This window comes from Oncorhynchus tshawytscha, linkage group LG08 (genome assembly GCF_018296145.1).
Source record: "Oncorhynchus tshawytscha isolate Ot180627B linkage group LG08, Otsh_v2.0, whole genome shotgun sequence".
Classification (NCBI taxonomy): domain Eukaryota; kingdom Metazoa; phylum Chordata; class Actinopteri; order Salmoniformes; family Salmonidae; genus Oncorhynchus; species Oncorhynchus tshawytscha.
The window spans coordinates 109,668-128,261 of NC_056436.1; the positions used below are offsets into that span (position 1 = coordinate 109,668).

Sequence of the window (18,594 nt, forward strand, 5' to 3'; positions counted from 1 at the left end):
TGAAGAATCAACAACAAGTGGGACACAATCATGAAGTGGAACGACATTTATTGGATATTTCAAACTTTTTTAACAAATCAAAAACTGAAAAATTGGGCATGCAAAATTATTCAGCCCCTTTACTTTCAGTGCAGCAAACTCTCTCCAGAAGTTCAGTGAGGATCTCTGAATGATCCAATGTTGACCTAAATGACTAATGATGATAAATACAATCCACCTGTGTGTAATCAAGTCTCCGTATAAATGCACCTGCTCTGTGATAGTCTCAGAGGTCCGTTAAAAGCGCAGAGAGCATTATGAAGAACAAGGAACACACCAGGCAGGTCCGAGATACTGTTGTGAAGAAGTTTAAAGCCGGATTTGGATACAAAAAGATGTCCCAAGCTTTAAACATCCCAAGGAGCACTGTGCAAGCGATAATATTGAAATGGAAGGAGTATCAGACCACTGCAAATCTACCAAGACCTGGCCGTCCCTCTAAACTTTCAGCTCATACAAGGAGAAGACTGATCAGAGTATTATTATTTTTTGACTTTCTTTTTTTAAAGCCTGTCACATCTGTGAATGTGGAATGTGTTTTGTTGGTTGATTGAAAAACAAGAAAACTTAATAAAACTTTAAATTGAAAAAAGAAAGGGAATTTAAGATGTTTCAGCACTTGGCAATGAATTTAAACTATGTCGACTGGCTGATGATACCACCATATTTTTAGGAGACAGGAATGAGGTTTCTAAAGCAGTTTCCTGTATTGAAGACTTTTCCTTAGTTTCGGGTTGGAAAATTAATATCAATAAGTCAGTCTTATTTCCACTCAAGGATTGTGTTTTACAGGAAGTATATGGTATACCAATTAAAGATAAGGTTAATTATCTTGGAATTGTTATATGCAAGGATGAAAAACAAAGGAGTGAATTGAACTTTATTGAGAAAACAAAGAAGAAATTGAACCTCTGGTTGATGAGAGGTATTTCGTTACACGTTACACGGGTTTTATTATCCAAAGCTGAAGGGTTATCCAGATCTGTTTTATGTCTCGTTATCATTTGACTTTCCCCCTAAAATTGTAAGGGACTTTGATAAGATTCAATATCATTTTATTTGGAGGAACAAGCCTCACTATCTACGAAAAGATATTCTCACTAATACCCAAGAACAAGGAGGTCTTGAGGTTCTAGATTTCAATACTCTAAATAATGATTCTGAAGTATGTTAAGAACCAGAACAGTATTTGGAATGTCTTCCCTAAGTATTTATTTGACTCTGTTGGTGGTTTAGAATTTTTGCTTCGATGTAATTTTGATATTAATAAAATCCCAGTAAAGTTGGCCAATTTCCATAAGCAGGCAATTTTAGCTTGGATGTTAGCGCATAAGCACAATTTCCCCTCACAGATACTTTTTATGGAACAACAAAGATATACGATTTAGAAATAAGTCTCTTTTTTTCGTAACTGATTTGAGAACTGGTTTTGGTTGGTCAGTTACTGAATAAGGATGGATATCTACTCTCATATGGGGAATTTCTTGATAAGTTTAAAATTCCAATAACCCCAAAAGAATTTGCAATTGTTTTTGATGCGATTCCAAGAGGGGTTGTATCTCTTTTAAATTCCTCTGTGGTTGATGTAAGTAACATAGATTTACATGAAAACATATTAATTGGCAAAATTAACATCAAAGATAAATGTAGCAGTAAACAGATTAGGAATATTGTTTGTGATACTACAATTCCCTCAGCAAGATTATTTTGGTCAAATATCTATGGTGATATACAATGGGGGAAAGCATGGAAAATTGCTAACAAATATTGTATCAGTAACAAAGTAAAGGAAGTTTCATTAAAATGTTACATAGAATTTATCCTGTGAAACATTTTTTGGAAAGATTCAAGCTGAATATTGAATATATCTGTGATTTATGTGGAATGGAGAAGGACATCATTTTGCATTTGTTTATTACCAGTATTTAGAGTAGAATGTTCTGGATTGACATACAGAATTTTGTTACGAAAAAAAATAGGACCGGTTGTACTATTTAATGGTTTTGATATGATTTATTTCAGAAATTCTGACATAATTAAAGATGTAGTATATTTATTTCACCTGCTAATAATACTAGGTAAATTTCATATTCACAAATGCAAATGGTCTAATTCAAAACATAACTTTTTTCACTTTATAAATGAGTTTAAACAATATGGCATCACTTTAACTAAAATGAAAAACAAAAAGGCAATTAAAAGTTGTTGTATTATTAATGAATATGATTTGTTTGTTTAGGATTCCTGGCAATGTAAATAGTTTGTTTGTATGTTTGTTTGCATGTGACTATTCCTATTTTTTGGTTGATATTTGTTCAAATTAAATAAAAAATATATATAAAAAAAGAGCAAGCCTGCTTCTCTCCTATAGCATTTACTGGGATTTCACCAGAAGAGAATAGCGGAGATGCATTGCCCAGCCTATTACGCACAGGAACAGCTGGAAGAGGGAGGCTGTAGAAATGTTTAGCCGAAATAAAAAGATAAATAAAATACTATTAGACAGTACATTAGCTAAATATTAGGGCTATACATATGTATCTGTTAAAATACAGGAAAAAAAGTTTTCAGGTTATGAAATGGCTGATATGTGTTCCTCCAGGCTGCGACTGTCATAACTGTTTAATTAAAAATAAATGTGCCAACTCTGGTCTTGGCACGTGCGCTCTACCCAACAGCTCGCAGACACAATGCGGGTAAACTGTGCGGGTCGGCCAGTCTACATGATGAGATTATTATGGATAAAAGATAGAATATATTTATTTGTCAAACGGCAGTCAAGCATCGATCATCATGTCACCATAATAAGACCCTCAATATTTATTGGAAAGGAGCATCAAGATCACCGTGCACTTTCACCACCCTGTGAAGTTCATCATAACGTATTTCATCTGTAGCCCAATAAACTGCATGCTTTCCGGAGTCGATACGGCGGTTATTATGTCAATATTTGCGTATAAAGACGTTTCCACTGTCATTTCCACAACACATTTAACCGACACAAAAAAATCCCACCATGTCGAACGAACAAATTATGTCGGCATTTATCAAATTACACCGAAACTTCCTGTTTCCATCACAGCTGTCACGATTAAAACTGTGGATGGACACGTGGTTACTAGCACAGATGTTTTTATTAGGAACGTTTATTTAATAAGGGGATCCCAATTGAGACCAGGGTCCCATTTTCAATGGTACCCTGAGACCGTAAAGTAAGATATATATATATTTTTTTTACAGAAACAATTTACAATAACAGGTAATACAAATCAAATCAAATTTATTTATATAGCCCTTCGTACATCAGCTGATATCTCAAAGTGCTGTACAGAAACCCAGCCTAAAACCCCAAACAGCAAGCAATGCAGGTGTAGAAGCACGGTGGCTAGGAAAAACTCCCTAGAAAGGCCAAAACCTAGGAAGAAACCTAGAGAGGAACCAGGCTATGTGGGGTGGCCAGTCCTCTTCTGGCTGTGCCGGGTGGAGATTATAACAGAACAATACAACATCACTAACATCACAGCCATCATAAACAAGTTATTACATCAAGTTACATCAAGTTATTACATCAACCAAAATAATTGCACATCATCTGAGTTTTAAAATGCCCTCATTAGGGTCCTTCTCTATCTACTATCCTAATGGACTGATTTTTTGCTCGCAAATGACCTCACAAATTTGCAGGTGAAATTATTTGCAGGTGAAATTATTACTTTTTTGTATTTTGTATTCTTCCATCACCTGCCGAATAAAAACCTAATATGGCCATACTTCTGAAAGAGTTAATCGGGACAGATATGCTGAAGTAGACTCGGCCGAGTACCATTAGCTGGAACCCAGAGTAATATGATTCTGCCGGACTCGGGAAGAACTCAGCCTGTATGAAGGTCCCCGAGTCTCAAGCGGAATAGACCCGAGCCCGCCATGTTGACTGGGAAGTAACCTGTTTATGTAACCATACCAAACACAACATATCATACTAATTTGAATGTCCCGGATTTTCATTAATTCTGTTACATCTAGCCTATGAGACCTGGCTGGTTGTGGTGTAGGGTTAGGGTTAGAGCCATAGTTTGAGGCCCATGGAGGTAGCTATATGCAGAGCTGTGCAATACAAAGGAACTCCGTTGCATAACCCATTATTTTCCCTGCAAAATGTGTGTGCTTAACAAGAGGATAAGTGGTTAGTAGGCTACATTCAGGCCACTAGCTGTCTGTTTGACTCTCTCGCTCCAGAAAGCATCGCCACCATGAGATATGCTATAATATTGACCAGGGAGACAGACTGGCACTTGATGACATAATACAGTGGTAAAAACAATGTTCCGAAACGTGCAGCAGCTGCCTACTGTTTTATAGTCCCACCTGTCTTATATACAATATGCGGTGTGAGTCTACAACATTATCGTCTTGATGACATTAAAACCTGACTTACCCAATAGTTCGATGCTGTCACCTATTGACGACCGTCTGATGTTCACTTCAGGTCGGATAGACAGATTCCTTTAGAATGGTTTAGTGTTGGATGTATGGAAGGTTTCGGAGCAACTGGGATAAAGATCCAAAATTATCCGTGTAGTAGACCCGCTAGTTCACTGCGGTTCTCTTCTACAAGTCACTGCAAAGATTCAGATATAACCGTAAAAGAAAAAGTCGCCTCGCGATTTATATATCGATGTTTAAAATACATCAACACAACATGAACAGTGTAATTCTACGCTACGCCTATCCCGCTCGGGCGCTACTGAGCATGTCCGTCTAATCCAATGACCATGGCTCGGTCAAAGATAGTATAACTAACCCAAGATAGTTAAAGTGTCGTTTTACAGTGGGAGTAATTTAAGACTAATTACAGACAATAGTCTACAAGTAGTAGCCTAATTACAGACAGTAGCCTTCAAGTAGGAGCCTAAGTACAGACAGTAGCCTTCAAGTAGAAACCTAATTACAGACAGTAGTCTACAAGCAGCAAAATAGAAATCAATTGATAGAACATTAAATGTATTTCAATATAATTGAAATAGGCCTATAGCGTACTGTTTATATTGTAATGCATAGGCCTATAGCCTACTGTTTATATTGTAATGTATAGGCCTATAGCCCACTGTTTATATTGTAATGCATAGGCCTATAGCCCTACTGTTTATATTGTAATGCATAGGCCTATAGCCTACTGTTTATATTTTAATGCATAAGCCTATATCCTACTGTTTATATTTTTGTGAAAGTTGGGTACTTGGGAGCAGAGGAATCTATCTGGACTGTTAACTGACTTGTCATATGCTGAGGCAGTGAAGAAAGTAGAGGAAGATGGGCTAGGATGGAGGGGTGGTGAGGGGAGTGGTGTGACTAGTAGATCTGTACAGGGGAGGGGCCAACAAGTTATGGTTATCAACTGTACTGCAGGGATGGAATGTAAGTGGCAGAAATTTGAGGCTGTGGTGGCAGCTGCAGAGAGGTATTTGGGTGTTACAGTGGTTGTGTCCCTTCTTGTTAAATCAAATCAAATTGTATTATGTTAAGGCTGTTGGCCTGAGGTAGGACTAATTACATTGAAATAGTGGTGAAGGGTTTTAGTGAGTGTAGGGTTAGATGGTAGGGTATTTGTTGATTTTCAAGCAAAGGGAGTTATACTCCAATCTAGTAGGTGGCGGTAATGTAACATGTATTGGATGTCAACCGCCGTTAAACCTAATCAAAGAAGATTACCAGCTAGGGTACAGGGTTAGTTATTGGTATCATTGGTTACGGTTTGCGAGCTAAAATGGCACGTCAGGTAGGCTAACCTTTTACTGACAAACAAACTATCCTATTCAGTTGTTCGTGTAACGTTAGCTAGTTAAGCACATGTGTTTGTTTACACGTCATACACACATGGTTGTGTTTGGTCAACATTTTTTTATTTAACTAGGCAAGTCAGTTATGTACAATTAAAGGCCTGGGAACAGTGGGTTAACTGCCTGTCAGCTCGGGGATTCGATCTAGCAACCTTTCGGTAACTGGGCCAACGCTCTAACCACTAGGCTACCTGCCGCCCCGGTGAGTTAGTAGATTCGCTACTAGCATTTTGTTCTGATATGAATGTGTTACTGCCTAACTAGTTGTTGGGGCGTGTTCAGCAGGGCACAACGTTGTGGAACGTTCAGACATACACAGCCGTGGGGTCATTGTGACGTAAACAATGATTTTTAGTACCATTTTGTTGTTGTTGCTTGATGTCTCAGATGGGAATAAACCCTGTCAGTCGTAGACGGGTGTTTCGCTTGTTCCTAGCTAGCTAGGAGCCTTGACACTGGTGCATGAATAACGTTAGTGATTAGCACTTTTGTGCGATGGTGGGTGAGGTGACCATCTTATAATTGAGCAGTACTAGATACATAGGGCGGCGCACAATTGGCCCAGCATCGTCCGGAATTAACCGACTTGCCTAGTTAAAGGTTACATTTAAAAAAATCTTACAATTTGCCACCACATTATCTATCATACTAATCGTCAGTCCAACAACTCTGGTTGAGATGATAGATGAGAAGTCATTGATCATCAGTCAGGCAGATGGCAGCAGTGTTTGGTCTAGTGAAAGTTGGGTACTTGGCAGCAGAGGAATCTGTCTGGACTGTGCAGTTGGTTATGAATCTCCTCTTTTCAGATTACACAATTAGACCTTAACCTCGCCAAGACTGATCATGAAGAGAAGTCGACATCCAAGCAGCAGCGAAGACTCTGACAATGGAAGTAAGCACCCTCTTCAACTAGAGTAACCCTACCCCTTTCATAGATATGGACTGCTTTAGGTCTATGATGATAGGGTTAGTTAGGGTTAGAGTAACCCTACCCCATTCATAGATGTGGACTGCTTTAGGTCTATGATGATAGGGTTAGAGTAACCCTACCCCATTCATAGATGTGGACTGCTTTAGGTCTCTGATGATAGGGTTAGAGTAACCCTACCCCATTCATAGATGTGGACTGCTTTAGGTCTCTGATGATAGGGTTAGAGTAACCCTACCCCATTCATAGATGTGGACTGCTTTAGGTCTATGATGATAGGGTTAGAGTAACCCTACCCCATTCATAGATGTGGACTGCTTTAGGTCTATGATGATAGGGTTAGTTAGGGTTAGAGTAACCCTACCCCATTCATAGATGTGGACTGCTTTAGGTCTATGATGATAGGGTTAGAGTAACCCTACCCCATTCATAGATGTGGACTGCTTTAGGTCTATGATGATAGGGTTAGTTAGGGTTAGAGTAACCCTACTCCATTCATAGATGTGGACTGCTTTAGGTCTATGATGATAGGGTTAGTTAGGGTTAGAGTAACCCTACCCCATTCATAGATGTGGACTGCTTTAGGTCTATGATGATAGGGTTAGAGTAACCCTACCCCATTCATAGATGTGGACTGCTTTAGGTCTCTGATGATAGGGTTAGAGTAACCCTACCCCATTCATAGATGTGGACTGCTTTAGGTCTATGATGATAGGGTTAGTTAGGGTTAGAGTAACCCTACCCCATTCATAGATGTGGACTGCTTTAGGTCTATGATGATAGGGTTAGTTAGGGTTAGAGTAACCCTACCCCATTCATAGATGTGGACTGCTTTAGGTCTATGATGATAGGGTTAGAGTAACCCTACCCCATTCATAGATGTGGACTGCTTTAGGTCTCTGATGATAGGGTTAGAGTAACCCTACCCCATTCATAGATGTGGACTGCTTTAGGTCTATGATGATAGGGTTAGTTAGGGTTAGAGTAACCCTACCCCATTCATAGATGTGGACTGCTTTAGGTCTATGATGATAGGGTTAGTTAGGGTTAGAGTAACCCTACCCCATTCATAGATGTGGACTGCTTTAGGTCTATGATGATAGGGTTAGTTAGGGTTAGAGTAACCCTACCCCATTCATAGATGTGGACTGCTTTAGGTCTATGATGATAGGGTTAGTTAGGGTTAGAGTAACCCTACCCCATTCATAGATGTGGACTGCTTTAGGTCTCTGATGATAGGGTTAGAGTAACCCTACCCCATTCATAGATGTGGACTGCTTTAGGTCTATGATGATAGGGTTAGTTAGGGTTAGAGTAACCCTACCCCATTCATAGATGTGGACTGCTTTAGGTCTATGATGATAGGGTTAGTTAGGGTTAGAGTAACCCTACCCCATTCATAGATGTGGACTGCTTTAGGTCTATGATGATAGGGTTAGAGTAACCCTACCCCATTCATAGATATGGACTGCTTTAGGTCTCTGATGATAGGGTTAGAGTAACCCTACCCCATTCATAGATGTGGACTGCTTTAGGTCTATGATGATAGGGTTAGAGTAACCCTACTCCATTCATAGATGTGGACTGCTTTAGGTCTATGATGATAGGGTTAGTTAGGGTTAGAGTAACCCTACTCCATTCATAGATATGGACTGCTTTATGTCTATGATGATAGGGATAGTTTGGTTATTAAGAGCCCGAGACAATCTTAACATCACACGCATCGCTTGCATATCAGCGATAAATAATATATTTTCTAAAAGGTTAAATTACTACACACCTTGCTTGTTTTACGAAGACATAGGCCTCCACCTGTGCTAATTAGCTATCTAGCGTGCCCCGAACACCTGTGTGTCAGCTAATTGGGCAGGAGGTGTAGTTTTTCAACCGGAGGCACACGCAGCTTATGGATATGTACATTATCTGCTTCAGTAAGTCTATCTTTTTTATTTGGAAGATTATTCCTGGCTGATATGAAAGATAAGAGGCATATCAGCATATGTTTTGAAAGTAATGATTATTGACTTCCTAAATGTTAAATGTTAACACAGCGACACCAAATGTATGGAGAAGGGTTTTGGAGCGCTAAACTAACCTCAACCCAAAACCACTCTTCACACGGACTATATTTCTATGAAAAATATTGTTGCACCAGTGATTTCTCCAAGATCATGTCTAGAGCTGTCCAATTACCTCTAATTCAGACTTGAAAACAAGTCATTTCATTGGCCTGTTGATTCTCTGCTGTACTTGGTGTTCAGGAAGGCTCAGGAGATTGACCAGAGAGACACGGACAGAGAGCAGAGAGGCAGAGGGTCTCCAGACCAGGCAGAGAGAGAGTAGTGCCAGACAGCGCTACTGGACATTTAAAGATGTCTTGGCAGGTCAGGCAGGAAAGAAGGAAGAAACTGAACACCAGCCGTTGTTCCATACATTTCACAGGACTAGATAAAGGACTATCTATTCTAGTGTCTTACAGGACCATAGATAGGCCTATACGCTAGTGGCCTAGAAAGACTGCAGGTTACAGTCAGATACCCATCAAGTTGCAGAAGTTGGATCGAAATGATTCGGCCTAAATGTCGGTTTAAGATAAGCTCCAAGGAGAATTGAGATGGCTGAAGTCCGATTTTATTAATTCCTCTGTCTTCTCAAAGGTAACTCCACTTCTTGGTCGCAACATTCTAAACTCAGGAGAACCAATGGGATGAAGCCCGCAGAGGTATGTCACCCCACTAACCTAACCCCTTTTGTTGGCCTATTGCTGTGTGCTGCTGAAGGAAGTATACATGTCCCAGGTATTTAGTGTATAATCTGTCTGTCTTTGTCCCTGTGTTGTGCAGGTGTTCAGGACAGACTTCATCACGGCCATGAAGCTCCATGACAAGTACCAACTGAACCCTGAGGATTACTTCATCCTGGCCGATCCCTGGAGACAGGAGTGGGAGAAGGGAGTCCAGGTCCCTGTCAGCCCTCACATCATTCCCCAGACTGTAGCCCGGTAGGACATGTAGCCTAAACACCATCCCTCAGCCTGTAGCCCAGTAGGACATGTAGCCTAAACACCATCCCTCAGCCTGTAGCCCGGTAGGACATGTAGCCTAAACACCATCCCTCAGCCTGTAGCCCAGTAGGACATGTAGCCTAAACACCATCCCTCAGCCTGTAGCCCAGTAGGACATGTAGCCTAAACACCATCCCTCAGCCTGTAACCCAGTAGGACATGTAGCCTAAACACCATCCCTCAGCCTGTAGCCCGGTAGGATATGTAACCTAAACACCATCCCTCAGCCTGTAGCCCAGTAGGACATGTAGCCTAAACACCATCCCTCAGCCAGTAGCCCAGTAGGACATGTAGCCTAAACACCATCCCTCAGCCTGTAGCCCAGTAGGACATGTAGCCTAAACACCATCCCTCAGCCTGTAGCCCGGTGGGACATATAGCCTAAACACCATATCCCAGCTTGTAGCCTGGTAGGACATGTGACATGTAGCCTGGTAGGACATGTAGCCTACATGTGTCTGTCTCTCTGTGTATGTGCAGTATAAATCAGAAGGTTTGAATCATGAGCAACCTGTCTACACAGTCTGAAGTACAATACCAACATAGCTACTGTAGTAGGTCAAAGCTGTGAGCTGTAAAACCTTGGTGGAGTAGGCATTGTGGGGCTCGTGAATTTCAGACCAACGCCTACTTGTTGTTTCTAATATCCAATAGGGCTGTGATGATAAATCTGAGTTTTGTTTCCTTGCCACAATACCAACGAGTATCAGGAAACTGGTATCGTCCCGGGCCTAATATCTAACTCTCTGCTCCTTAGGGTGGTCGCTGAAAAGGGGACGGAGGTGATGTTCTTGAAGCCCAAGAAGTGGATCTGTTCTGGGGGTTCAGAGGCACTGGGGTACGTGGACATCCAGACCCTGGCTGAGGGGACGTGTCGTTACGACCTCAACGACACTGACGTGGCCTGGCTGGAGCTCATCAACCACCAGTTCACTCTGATGGGTCAGTAGCTTTACCCCCTCAACTAAGGTTGTACAGCTTACTATGTAGTGTTGACTATGTCGTGGTTCGGCGCTGCGTAGTGTTGACTGTGTCGCGGTTCAGCGCTACGTAGTGTTGACTGTGTCGCGGTTCAGCGCTATGTAGTGCTGACTGTCGCGGTTCAGCGCTACGTAGTGCTGACTGTCGCGGTTCAGCGCTACGTAGTGCTGACTGTCGCGGTTCAGCGCTACGTAGTGTTGACTGTGTCGTGGTTCAGAGCTACGTAGTGTTGACTGTGTCGTGGTTCAGCGCTGTGTAGTGTTGACTGTGTCGTGGTTCAGAGCTACGTAGTGTTGACTGTCTGTTCTCCAGGCATGGGGCTGTTGGACAAGACAACCATGGAGAGAGGGTTGGGGTTAGACTGTACTATAATACTGTGTTTAAAGGGATAGTAATTTCCTCTACTTACCTACAGTCAGATTAACTCATGGAGAACATTTTTATGAGTCCTTGTGCAGTTTTAAGGTTGTTTCTGGAGTCATTGCCAACTAGCGTTAGTGCAATGACTGGAAGTCTACAGGAACAACTAGCATGACGCACTATCCCTTTAATGTTATCTGTTCCCCAGGCATGGCTGTGTTGGATGAGACGACTATGGAGGGTTAGGGGTTAGTCTAGACCAGTGGTTCTCTACTGGAGGGTTAGGGGTTAGTATAGACCAGTGGTTCTCTACTGGGGGGTTAGGGGTTAGTCTAGACCAGTGGTTCTCTACTGGGGGGTCAGGGTTAGTCTAGACCAGTGGTTCTCTACTGGGGGTTAGGGTTTAGTCTAGACCAGTGGTTCTCTACTGGGGGGTTAGGGTTTAGTCTAGACCAGTGGTTCTCTACTGGAGGGTTAGGGGTTAGTCTAGACCAGTGGTTCTCTACTGGAGGGTTAGGGGTTAGTCTAGACCAGTGGTTCTCTACTGGGGGTCAGGGTTAGTCTAGACCAGTGGTTCTCTACTGGGGGTTTAGGGGTTAGTCTAGAACGGTGGTTCTCTACTGGGGGTTAGGGTTTAGTCTAGACCGGTGGTTCTCTACTGGAGGGTTAGGGGTTAGTCTAGACCGGTGGTTCTCTACTGGGGGTCAGGGTTAGTCTAGACCGGTGGTTCTCTACTGGGGGTCAGGGTTAGTCTAGACCGGTGGTTCTCTACTGGGGGTTTAGGGGTTAGTCTAGAACGGTGGTTCTCTACTGGGGGTTAGGGTTTAGTCTAGACCGGTGGTTCTCTACTGGAGGGTTAGGGGTTAGTCTAGACCGGTGGTTCTCTACTGGAGGGTTAGGGGTTAGTCTAGACCGGTGGTTCTCTACTGGAGGGTTAGGGGTTAGTCTAGACCGGTGGTTCTCTACTGGAGGGTTAGGGGTTAGTCTAGACCGGTGGTTCTCTACTGGAGGGTTAGGGGTTAGTCTAGACCGGTGGTTCTCTACTGGAGGGTTAGGGGTTAGTCTAGACCGGTGGTTCTCTACTGGAGGGTTAGGGGTTAGTCTAGACCGGTGGTTCTCTACTGGGGGTTAGGGGTTAGTCTAGACCAGTGGTTCTCTACTGGGGGTCAGGGTTAGTCTAGACCGGTGGTTCTCTACTGGGGGTCAGGGTTAGTCTAGACCGGTGGTTCTCTACTGGGGGTCAGGGTTAGTCTAGACCAGTGGTTCTCTACTGGGGGGTTAGGGTTTAGGGGTTAGTCTAGACCAGTGGTCCTCTACTGGAGGGTTAGTCTAGACCAGTGGTTCTCTACTGGAGGGTTAGTCCAGACCAGTGTTAATCTGCAAAATTGTAATTATTCGCCTACCTCCTCATGCCTTTTGCACACATTGTATATAGACCCCCCCCTTTGTTTTCTACTGTGTTATTGACTTATTAATTGTTTATTCCATGTGTAACTCTGTGTTGTCTGCTCACACTGCTATGCTTTATCTTGGCCAGGTCGCAATTGCAAATGAGAACTTTTTCTCAACTGGCCTACCTGGTTAAATAAAGGTGAAATAAAATAAAAATAAAATAAAAAGACCGGTGGTTCTCTAAACCCTAACCCCCCAGTAGTCTAGACCAGTGGTTCTCTACTGGAGGGTTTAGTCTAGACCGGTGGTTCTCTACTGGGGGGTTAGGGGTTAGTCTAGACCAGTGGTTCTCTACTGGAGGGTTAGTCTAGACCAGTGGTTCTCTACTGGAGGGTTAGTCTAGACCAGTGGTTCTCTACTGGGGGTTAGGGGTTAGTCTAGACCAGTGGTTCTCTACTGGAGGGTTAGTCTAGACCAGTGGTTCTCTACTGGAGGGTTAGTCTAGACCAGTGGTTCTCTACTGGAGGGTTTAGTCTAGACCGGTGGTTCTCTACTGGGGGTTAGGGGTTAGTCTAGACCAGTGGTTCTCTACTGGGGGTTAGGGGTTAGTCTAGACCAGTGGTTCTCTACTGGGGGTTAGGGGTTAGTCTAGACCAGTGGTTCTCTACCGGAGGGTTAGTCTAGACCAGTGGTTCTCTACCGGAGGGTTACTCTAGACCAGTGGTTCTCTACCGGAGGGTTACTCTAGACCAGTGGTTCTCTACCGGAGGGTTAGTCTAGACCAGTGGTTCTCTACCGGAGGGTTAGTCTAGACCAGTGGTTCTCTACCGGAGGGTTAGTCTAGACCAGTGGTTCTCTACCGGAGGGTTAGTCTAGACCAGTGGTTCTCTACCGGAGGGTTAGTCTAGACCAGTGGTTCTCTACCGGAGGGTTAGTCTAGACCAGTGGTTCTCTACCGGAGGGTTAGTCTAGACCAGTGGTTCTCTACCGGAGGGTTAGTCTAGACCAGTGGTTCTCTACCGGAGGGTTAGTCTAGACCAGTGGTTCTCTACCGGAGGGTTAGTCTAGACCAGTGGTTCTCTACTGGAGGGTTAGTCTAGACCAGTGGTTCTCTACTGGAGGGTTAGTCTAGACCAGTGGTTCTCTACTGGAGGGTTAGTCTAGACCAGTGGTTCTCTACTGGGGGTTAGGGGTTAGTATAGACCAGTGGTTCTCTACTGGGGGTCAGGGTTAGTCTAGACCAGTGGTTCTCTACTGGGGGTTAGGGGTTAGTCTAGACCGGTGGTTCTCTACTGGGGGTCAGGGTTAGTCTAGACAGGTGGTTCTCTACTGGGGGGTCAGGGTTAGTCTAGACCAGTGGTTCTCTACTGGTTTTGTCTCTAGAGCGATCCAATATTCACATCGCAAAAAAGAATCCCAAATACAATCTGTGAAAATATGTATAATACTATATTGGTAATGCAGCAGTTCTATGTCTAAGAACATCCCCACCTCTTATTGTGTTTTGTTGCCCATATTCTTCATTTTCTAAACTCACTGGTTAGAGACCACAAAAAGAGTTAACATTTATTTACACATGTAAGTTCATTATAATTTCTACACCCTTTCTACCTGGTTTACTAAGTTCAGACTGGAGGATGTTTTACACTCAGATACCCGCGACCCTCCATTTGACCCACGCTGGTCTAGACTGCACTATAATACTGTTTACTGTTCTTCAGGCATGGCTGTGCTGGATGAGACCACCATGGAGAGAGCGATGGAGGAGTTCGAGCGGCGTTGCTATGACAGAATGAGACATCCCATTGCAACGGAGGAGGGGTTTGGCATGGAGTACGAAGAAGACGTCGTGTGTGACGTGTGTCGGTCACCTGACGGCGAGGACAACAATGAGATGGTGTTCTGTGACAAGTGCAACATCTGTGTTCACCAGGTACGGCTTTAGTTTTATTCAGACTGTTTTTAATACCGCTTGTAATTCTGCTCTTCAATGGCCTGTCTGGGTCTGTATGCTCCAGGGGTGTTATGGGATTCTGAAGGTACCAAAAGGGAGCAGGCTGTGTTCGACCTGTGCTCTGTGGATCCCCGAGGTGACGACCCCTAACCCTGTCTGGGTCTGTATGTTCCAGGTGTGTTATGGGATTCTGAAGGTACCAAAGGGGAGCTGGCTGTGTCAGACCTGTGCTCTCGGCATCTCGCCCAAATGCCAAGTCTGCCCCAAGAAGGGCGGGGCCATGAAGCCCACCCGCAGCGGAACCAAGTGGGTCCACGTCAGCTGTGCTCTGTGGATCCCCGAGGTGACGACCCCTTAACCTTGACCCTAACCCTTAATCCTGCTTATTTTAAGTTAATTTACTTCTAGGTGAGCATTGGGAACCCAGAGAAGATGGAGCCCATCACCAACATGTCCCACATCCCCAGTAACAGATGGGCACTGACCTGCTGTCTCTGTAAAAACCAAACTAGATCCTGTACACAGGTACACACTGATCTGCTGTCTCTGTAAAGACCAGACTGGATCCTGTATACAGATACACACTGACCTGCTGTCTCTGTAAAGACCAGACTGGATCCTGTACACAGGTACACACTGATCTGCTGTCTCTGTAAAGACCAGACTGGATCCTGTACACAGGTACACACTGACCTGCTGTCTCTGTAAAGACCAGACTGGATCCTGTACACAGGTACACACTGATCTGCTGTCTCTGTAAAGACCAGACTGGATCCTGTACACACTGACCTGCTGTCTCTGTAAAGACCAGACTGGATCCTGTATACAGATACACACTGACCTGCTGTCTCTGTAAAGACCAGACTGGATCCTGTATACAGATACACACTGACCTGCTGTCTCTGTAAAGACCAGAGTGGATCCTGTACACACTGACCTGCTGTCTCTGTAAAGACCAGACTGGCCCCTGTATACAGATACACACTGACCTGCTGTCTCTGTAAAGACCAGACTGGATCTTGTACACACTGACCTGCTGTCTCTGTAAAGACCAGACTGGATCCTGTACACAGGTACACACTGACCTGCTGTCTCTGTAAAGACCAGACTGGATCCTGTACACAGGTACACACTGACCTGCTGTCTCTGTAAAGACCAGACTGGATCCTGTATACAGATACACACTGACCTGCTGTCTCTGTAAAGACCAGACTGGATCCTGTATACAGGTACACACTGACCTGCTGTCTCTGTAAAGACCAGACTGGCCCCTGTATACAGGTACACACTGACCTGCTGTCTCTGTAAAGACCAGACTGGCCCCTGTATACAGGTACACACTGACCTGCTGTCTCTGTAAAGACCAGACTGGATCCTGTATACAGATACACACTGACCTGCTGTCTCTGTAAAGACCAGACTGGATCTATGAAGCTAGCATGGAGAAGGCTTTAACAACTGTTAGTGTGGATTTCTGCCACGTTAGCAGTCCTTTCTCTGTCAGTTACCTGTCAGTTACCTTAGCATTCCTCTCTGTTCCCTCAGTGTTCAGCTGAAAGCTGTCGGACAGCGTTCCATGTGAGCTGTGCCTTAGACAGCAGTCTGGAGATGAACACCATCATCAAAGAGCAGGATGAGGTCAAGTTCAAGTCCTTCTGCCCCAAACACTCTGGTCTGGTGGGAGGAGAGGACGGCAAGGAGGAGGGGAGGAGGGGAGGGAGACTGAGAGGAGATGAAGTTCTTAACCCCCCTGTCCCTCATCCAGTCCCCAACCCAGTGGAGGCCCTGAGCCTCCGTCACATCAGACTACAGCAGCTGGAGGAGTCGTCACACCAGTTAGTTGATGTAAAGGAGGTGTCCCAGGCCCTGCAGCTGAACCAGGAGACAGTCCACTTCATGTATCAGTACTGGAAGCTGAAATGCCAAGCCAATCACAGCCAGCCATTGCTGACCCCCCAGATGGAGGAGGAGAGTCTGGCAAGGAGAGAGCATGATGTCGTCCTCCACCATCTGTTTCCCCGGGGGATGGGTCAGGGTGCTGCGCCTACGCCTCCCAGGCCGGCCACACCCAGACAGCTGGCTATTGGCCGATTGTCTCCAGCTGCAGAGGGGAGGAGCCACCAAAGAGGTGGATGACTAACTCCTAACCCAATACCAGCAGGTGTATCTCGAACCATTGAAATAAATCCGGAGTGCAGCGTTGGCTGTTGCCTGTGTGCTTGTCTAATGCCTGTGAGAAACATCACAAGAATATGAGACCAGTGTGCTATGACCCAGACAGACAGAACTACTGTACTCCTCAGAACCAGACAGAACTACTGTACTCCTCAGAACCAGACAGACAGAACTACTGTACTCCTCGGAACCAGACAGACAGAACTACTGTACTCCTCGGAACTAGACAGACAGAACTACTGTACTCCTCAGACTCTAACCCACAGTCAAATTGACCCTGACTCTAACCCAGCACACTGTCCAACTGACCCTGACTCTAAACCACCATACAGTCAAATTGACCCTGACTCTAACCCTCAGTACAGTCAAATTTAACCTGACTCTAATCCACAATACTGTTTTACTGACCCCGACTCTAACCCACCATACAGTCTAACTGACCCTGACTCTAACCCAGCACACTAACTGACCCTGACTCTAACCCAGCACACTAACTGACCCTGACTCGAACCCAACACACTCACTGACCCTGACTCTAACCCACCTTACTGTCTAACTGAAAATAAATATAGATTAGACGGCTATAATGACATTTAGCAGGGCGGGTGGGTCTTTGGATGTCGGCTATATGTTGTCTTACCTCCTTTAGTAATAGCATTAAGGCGCTAGCTTTTTCTGAAGCTAGTTGCTTCTTGGAGGCTTTTTCCGCCGCTAATGCTCGAGTCCGGATAACAATGTCACCTGTAATGCCGCCTTTTGTAGCCTGCCATGACTTTTTGACTAAAGCTAAAGGAGTTTAAACTTGAAGTGGAGGTAAGATGAGTTGGAAACTACTTGTGCGGAGCTCTTAGTTCATGCGGCCATCTCGTTCAAGGGTCACGTGCACCCCATAACAGCCTATTTCTGTCATTTATTGGGTATTGTAGGCACTTGCTGCAATATAGCCTGTTCAAAACTTTTGTCAAGGTTTAAACCTGTTTGCAATTGTTTTATTTAATTCTGTTGAGACATTTTCTTTAGCCAAATTATGTTTAAACTAATGCTGTGTTTGCCACAATTTAATAGCCTGCTCATATACAGTGCTTTCTAAAATTGATTACATTTCCCGCCAATCTACACACAATGCCCCATAATGACAAAGCAAAAACAGATTTACAAATATAAAATATCACATTTACATAAGCATTCAGACCCTTTACTCAGTACTTTGTTGAACCACATTTGGCAGCGATTACAGCCTCGAGTCTTCTTGGCTATGACGCTACAATTGGCACACCTGTATTTGGGGAGTTTCTCCAATTCTTCTCTGCAGATCAAATCAAATCAAATCAAATTTATTTATATAGCCCTTCGTACATCAGCTGATATCTCAAAGAGCTGTACAGAAACCCAGCCTAAAACCCCAAACAGCAAGCAATGCAGGTGTAGAAGCATGGTGGCTAGGAAAAACTCCCTAGAAAGGCCAAAACCTAGGAACAAACCTAGAGAGGAACCAGGCTATGTGGGGTGGCCAGTCCTCTTCTGGCTGTGCCGGGTGGAGATTATAACAGAACATGGCCAAGATGTTCAAATGTTCATAAATTACCAGCATGGTCAAATAATAATAAGGCAGAACAGTTGAAACTGGAGCAGCAGCACGGTCAGGTGGACTGGGGTCAGCAAGGAGTCATCATGTCAGGTAGTCCTGGGGCATGGTCCTAGGGCTCAGGTCCTCCGAGAGAGAGAAAGAAAGAGGAGGAGAGAATTAGAGAACGCACACTTAGATTCACACAGGAAACTGAATAGGACAGGAGTAGTCCAGATATAACAAACTGACCCTAGCCCCCCGACACAAACTACTGCAGCATAAATACTGGAGGCT

The 18,594-nt window shown here is 44.1% G+C and overlaps 2 protein-coding genes across 3 annotated transcripts in view; one reads left to right on the top strand and one right to left on the bottom strand.

Annotated features, from left to right (window-relative positions):
• The window catches only part of asmt2 (acetylserotonin O-methyltransferase 2), a 77,497-nt gene extending 72,702 nt beyond the window's left edge, over nt 1–4,795 (bottom strand). The window contains exon 1 of the mRNA XM_042325037.1: nt 4,475–4,795. The gene's annotated coding sequence lies outside the window, so the exon portion shown is untranslated. The remainder of the gene's footprint in view (nt 1–4,474) is intronic.
• A 930-nt stretch (nt 4,796–5,725) lies between these two features.
• Nucleotides 5,726–16,760, top strand: LOC112241387 (protein Jade-1). 2 transcript variants are annotated; one of them, XM_024409496.1, is made up of 8 exons: nt 5,726–5,815; nt 6,686–6,771; nt 9,465–9,529; nt 9,651–9,808; nt 10,629–10,813; nt 14,326–14,537; nt 14,734–14,901; nt 16,104–16,760. In XM_024409496.1, the coding sequence occupies exons 2-8, from the start codon at nt 6,723–6,725 to the stop codon at nt 16,692–16,694; spliced, it is 1,428 nt and encodes a 475-aa protein (XP_024265264.1). In that variant the 5' UTR covers nt 5,726–5,815; nt 6,686–6,722; the 3' UTR covers nt 16,695–16,760. The 2 variants fall into 2 exon arrangements, with proteins under 2 accessions (XP_024265264.1, XP_042180972.1); XM_042325038.1 differs by lacking the exons at nt 5,726–5,815; nt 6,686–6,771 and adding an exon at nt 9,075–9,191.
• The last annotated feature ends 1,834 nt before the right edge of the window (nt 16,761–18,594 follow it).

Excerpts from the sequence above, each read along its gene's own strand:
- LOC112241387 (XM_024409496.1), top strand. The coding sequence starts at position 6,723 with ATGAAGAGAAGTCGACATCCAAGCAGCAGCGAAGACTCTGACAATGGA. Across the intron at positions 6,772-9,464 it reads CGAAGACTCTGACAATGGAA|GTAACTCCACTTCTTGGTCG; the intron begins GTAAGCACCCTC and ends GTCTTCTCAAAG. Across the intron at positions 10,814-14,325 it reads CCACCAGTTCACTCTGATGG|GCATGGCTGTGCTGGATGAG; the intron begins GTCAGTAGCTTT and ends ACTGTTCTTCAG.